Below are 6,000 nucleotides of genomic sequence, written 5' to 3' on the forward strand. Positions count from 1 at the left end.
TCTGGTATCGCTTTATCAAAACATGTCGAGTAAGGTGTCATACGAATTGGAATACTAACCCCTCTCCAATTCTGGTGCCGGGGTTAGCATTCCACCCTTCTAGAGGGACACGACATGTATGTAACTGTGAACCCCGGTTAAAGTTAACTTGAGCCTCAGCATCACAAAATGGATGCTGCCACCACAGACACAAGTCTGACCTCCTGCTGCTGGGAGTCCTTCCAGCGAGGAGAGCTTGGACAAAGGGTTTCCTGTCAGAGGCGGTGCTAGCACCATCCCAGACAGGGTTTTGTGTATCCTGGGTAGGCAGGGCTGAATAGGAAGGTGACTGCAAGTGGCACCCCGGTGCTCACTATGCATCTGCCGGCTAGAACCAGTTCCAGGGGCACACCAGCCCCTGAGCTGGGGAAAGTCCGGCATGGGAGAGGGGTGTAACCACCCCCCTTCCTGGTCCCACCCATGGGCAGGACCTAGTCCCGTACCAGCCTCTTTCTTTAGTATAAAGGTGGGAGCGGGGACCCTTCCAAATTAGATCATCTTTGAATCCTGAAACTACTTTCTACGAAAGGAACTCAAGACTTCTTCTCAAGATTTCTCCCTTGTGACTAAGGAGTAGTCACCCTGCATCAGGGGGCACCAACTAAGTAACCTGCGGTTTGCTGCACATCCTTCCTCCGGAATCAGACCGACCAGCACGACGAGACCCGGCTTCCCTGGCACCTCTGACCTCTACCTGCATCATCAGCCCAGCTGAGATTCGTGGGTGTGACGAGACCTCGAGGGACCGGCCATCTTCAGAACTGCACTACGCTTATCCAGCACCACCCCCGAGGGATCCTCGAGTGAGTGCTTTGCGGTCTGAGAAGCCCTAACCCTGAGCAGCTCCAGCACCGAAGTCCAGCCCCCCAGCATCCACGAGATCTGCATGGGGCCCTTCTGCTCTTTGCTGCTCACCGCGTTGTCCGGCCACTTGCCTGCTGGCTTGTAGCCCTCTTGACGACGAACTACGACACTTCCATCGCTGGTCTGGTTGCTCCAGACTGGCCCTTGCTCCCCTCCAACAGAAGAACACCCCGGACCCTCCTGGTCCACTCCAGACGCCATTTTGAGTTCACCGCGTGGGCTTGCATTTGCCAAGAGTTGTTGCCCCAATCCTGGGTCCAGCATCACGATTTCTCCCTTGTGACTAAGGAGTAGTCACCCTGCACCCGCAGGCACCATCCAAGCATCGTGGTTTGCTGTAAGTCTCTCCTCCGGATCAAGACTGCCCAGCTCGACGAGAACCGGCTTCCCTGGCACCTCGGACCTCTACCTGCATCATCAGCCCAGCTGAGATTCGTGGGTGTGACGAGACCTCGAGGGACTGGCCATCTTCAAGACTGCACGACGCTTGCCCTGCACGACCGCCGAGGGATCCTCGAGTGAGTGCTTTGGGGTTTGAAAAGCCCTAACCCTGAGCAGCTCCAGCATCGAAGTTCAGCCCCCCAGCATCCACGAGATCTGCGTGGGGCCCTTCTGCTCTTTGCTGCTCACCGCGTTGTCCGGCTACTTGCCTGCTGGCTTGTGGCCCTCCTGACGACGCACCACGACGACAACACCGCTGGTCTGGTTGCTCCAGACTGGCCCTTGCTCCCCTCCAACAGAGGAGCACCCCGTTCCCGCCTGGTCCACTCCAGACGCCATTTTGAGTCCACCGCGTGGGCTTGCATTTGCCAAGAGTTGTTGCCCCAATCCTGGGTCCAGCAACGTCGACAGCAGATACCTTCGTGGGACAGCTCGCACCTCCATCCTGGTCGCCGACAACGCCTCCTGGTCCGAGAGACTGCAGAGCCCAGCGTCGCCCACTCACCTGGTCGAGGTGACTTCGTCCGGTGCCATCCTGGTGCCCATCTAATCACTGGCTAGTGATTCAGAACTTGGTCTCCTCTGCTTACAGGTATCATCCATCATCGATCCAGGCTTGGATCACATCGAACTTCATCACTGGTCGCCTGCCAGCAACTTCTTCTTTCAGGCTCCATAGACTGCAACGAGGATTCCCGACGTCTTTTCAGCCCTATGCAGCCGCAGCCCCTGGGCTAGGTAACCTGAGTATTTCGGTGCTCCAGCATAGCTTAACTATCTAAGTGTCCAGATCCTTTTTCGTTTCAGCTCTACCTAGTCGGATTCGTCCGATAACACTAACGTTACGAAATCTAGCATCCATAGACTTTGTCCTGCGTCCCGCGTGAGAGTGCACACTCTGCACCCGATCTCCCTAGGCCTCCTGCTCGTAATCTGAAGGTTCAGTAGTCCAGTCCTAGTGATCCAAAAGCCTTTGAGACTAGTTACTTACCTGCTAGTATTTCGCATTCCACTTTTGTAGTATATGGTTTTCTGTGCCCCTCGGGCATTTGTGTAAATTGTGCGACTTTCAGAAATTCTTTAAGAGCTTTGTATTGTGCTTAGCACCCTGTCCTCATAAAGAGTCCAGGGTTGTTGTGTTCTAAATAAATAACCTTTTATTTTCATTACAACTTGTGTGGTGTCCTTTCACTTGGTGTTCAAGGGGTATATGTGATGGTATAACAGCAGGCTTAACACGCCCTCTAGAGTCTAGCCTAAAGACTGCTCTTGTCCATGCTACTAGGATAGCTGGTCTACGGTTGACTTACAACCAATCATCAATAAGGGTTGTTTGGACTGATACAAAGTGCTCACTAGAATAGTGAACATTATATATCAGGCCAACTTCTCACACCTGAAATCTGGGCACCATACTTAAACCACATCTGTAGTTCTATTGCGGCAGGTGCACCTATCCCAGACTCCTGGGGCCTTATTTATGAAGGAGTTGCGCCGCCGGTGCGTCACTTTTAACATGGGAAAAAGTGACGCACCGGCGGCGCAAGTCCTTCATAAATAAGGCCCCTGGAAGGGAGCAATATGAGTCCTCATATACAAGAAAGGCTTGAGATCGGTCCCGGAAAATTAACGGCCAGTAAGTCTATATGTTGTTGCTTTTTCAGGCAGGTTTCCACACAAAAATAAGCACTGTAGACCAGGTTTTTAGGTTCTTGATTGTGAGGTGGGAAACTGTAAACCTCACTGGTGGGAGCCTTTATTTAGCATTTGTGGACCTCAAGGCGACATTCGATATGGCCCCTAGAGACAAACTCTGGTCTGCTTTGAAGGATATAGGCATCCCCCTGCGTTACTGGAAAATATTGACTCACTCACCCAAACAGCCACTCCCACAGCCACTCACTCACCAATAAAGTTACTCATACAGCTACTCACAAACCCACAAAACCACTCACACACCAATACAGCAGTCACACTCCCAGTCACAGACTCATACAACCTCTCACACTCACTCACCAACTCCCAAATGCACTTTCAGACTCACGTACCCATATAATTATTCACACACCACTCACTCACCAATACAGTCACTCACACAGCCACTCATTTACCCATACAGCTAGTCACACACCCACTTATTCACCCATACAGTCACTCATACACCTACTGACTCCCCAATTCAGCTACTCACACTCGCAGTCACTCACCAATACAGCTTCTCAATAGAGCCACTCACACTCCCACACACCACTTACATACCCATTTACACATCCATACAAGCACTCACATGTCTACTCTTTCTGGCACAAACATACCTGCATTTTGGTTTTGACAAACTGTATCTCAAAAGCTTCAAGGACAGATTCTGATAGATCATCCAATTTATCAAGATCCAGTTTCAAGTAAACATTTTTAGATGTGATGCACTTGATGTTTAGATCCCAGAGGGACATCTAAATAACTTTTTTTGTCATTTTAAACTCAAGAATTTAGCTAAACAAATGAACAGAGTAAAACTTATTGAATTAGAAATCCACATCAGTGAGGCAGGTGACACAAAAAAGAGCTGATATGGTCTGCATCTATAATGTTTTTATTCGAGGCTATGTCAATTCAGGTAGGAACTTAGCAGCCCCTGGTTGCGCTGGTAGAGCAACTATTGGGGCCTATGTGTACCTACATATGTCTGTATGGTTGTACATGGTTTTTATATGCACTTACCTCATCCAAGGGAAGCAGAGTGCTATACAGGATCAGAGACAAAGAATATGTTAACGTGCGATTCTAAGAGTAAAAGTGGAGATTGGTACTCCATCATGCTGTAGTGTTCTGTAAGGAGGTGCATATTTATGAATCTTTCACACAGTGCAACGCAGCAAGCCCATGTTGCCAGGGAGCCTGCGTTGTAAGCAGGATTGATGTGCAGGAAGGTACACCTTCCTGCAGAACAAAAATCCTGTGAGGCATTTTCCTCTTTCTTTATGTCCTGCAAAATTCAGCACATGAAGGAAGAGAAAATAAATAGGAGAAATAAAGATATTTCTCCTCGTCACGCCTCCCCTTGAAAGGTGTAGTGAAAATCTGGGAAAGTACCAAAAACCATGGATGGATGCGTGGGAACAAGCATGGACCAGCTCCCTGGGTCAGAGTAGCTGCCGTGCTCTACCCCAGATCTATCAAGCCATGCAGGGCCATGCAAGGTGGCCTTGCGTAGCTTGATAAAGATCCCTTCGGTTTTGCGATGCCTTCCACCCCAATGCGTGGCGCAAGGGCGATGCAAAATCTTGATAAATCTGGTCCTCAGCTCTTTCCTAAATTGGAGCAGCTCGAGTCGTTTCTGACCGATAACGTGATGTGGTTCGAGATCTTGGGTTATAGATGTAGGAGGCGCGTTGCCTTCTCTGTTCCCAGTCTAATGGCGCCCTGGCGGTGAGTGTGCTAAGAGAAAGTGCAAATGGTGAGATGTTCAGCCAGGTAGGTAGAGGTGCCATCAGAGCGGGTTTTGTAACTGGTGCCTGTGAATCGGCATTACTGAAGAGCTTTCCAATCTAGCCTGAGAATCTGGGCATAGGGTTCAGGTTAGGAATCTTCAGATAGGAGTATCCGTGATAAATGTGTATTGATTGGACATGCACTATTTTAGTGAAGGCTTTTAAACTACTTCTGTTCAATTCTATTTCCCAGATGACTGGTTTCTACAGTGAGATTCTAGACCGACTGGACCGGGCGAAAAGCCTCCTACCCCATGAGGAATAGCAGCTGTACAGGTCAATTCAAGGCGTCACATGACACCCTTGAAGTAGACACCTGGTAATGGAGAAAGCCAGTGTGGTATTGCCAAGAATGCTCTGACCTTCCTACTTGTTCTGGGTCATGTGTTTACTCGAGGCATGGAATGGCTAATATCAGTTGGAACTGCAATGCTCCTCTTTTCTAACTTCTCAATTATTACCTGTTTTATATGTTATAAAACATGTGCTTGTGTGTTTCATATGATGGTTTGACAATGGCAGGGAGTGCAGGGAGGTCACAACATTGAGTACCACCCAGATGCCACTTGGATTGTAGTTCTGCACATTAAAGAAGTAACTCCTGAACTATCTCATTTCTTGTGTGTTTTACTATGTATTGGTATTTCTGTATGTGTCTCACCTTCCATATGGAGTGGACTGCTTTCACACCAACATGCACTGCAACATTCACAGAAGCAATGCTCAACACAATTGTAAATCTACCACAAACTCTGCTTATTTGGCTGTGCGCCCCATAATTGAATATGGGCCTGCCACATTTCCACCTGTGTGACCTGCAGAACCTATAACCTGTTCTCCACGAAACAACTGCCCAGCCATATGCTAGCAGCCTGCTCATTAACCTATTTTTAATGACAGTGAGAATCACACACAATGTGTGAGGGAACTGTGAGCATTCAACAAAGCACTTTGGGAAAATCTTGAGTAGGTTTAACCACATGCGTGCGGGGGTTATTTTTGCGCTACGCGGCTTTTTTCCAAAAGCCGCGTTAGATGACGAGCTCAGCTCGTCATCCGCACACGACCACCGTGGCTGATGACGAGCTCAGCTCGTCATCAGCATCGAAGGGGTTAAAGGCAATCCGAAAAACGTGGTATGGGATTCTCCCAAAACATGCTTTGA

At 49.0% G+C, this 6,000-nt stretch overlaps 1 protein-coding gene across 1 annotated transcript in view; it reads left to right on the plus strand.

Annotated features, from left to right (window-relative positions):
- The window catches only part of TEX11 (testis expressed 11), a 1,326,855-nt gene extending 1,321,412 nt beyond the window's left edge, over positions 1–5,443 (plus strand). Inside the window, exon 30 of the mRNA XM_086918299.1 lies at positions 5,029–5,443. Coding sequence (XP_086774425.1) covers positions 5,029–5,100 — 72 coding nt within the window. The 3' untranslated portion in view covers positions 5,101–5,443. The remainder of the gene's footprint in view (positions 1–5,028) is intronic.
- The last annotated feature ends 557 nt before the right edge of the window (positions 5,444–6,000 follow it).

This window comes from Lissotriton vulgaris, chromosome 4_1 (genome assembly GCF_964263255.1).
Source record: "Lissotriton vulgaris chromosome 4_1, aLisVul1.2, whole genome shotgun sequence".
In the NCBI taxonomy this organism is placed as follows: Eukaryota; Metazoa; Chordata; class Amphibia; order Caudata; family Salamandridae; genus Lissotriton; species Lissotriton vulgaris.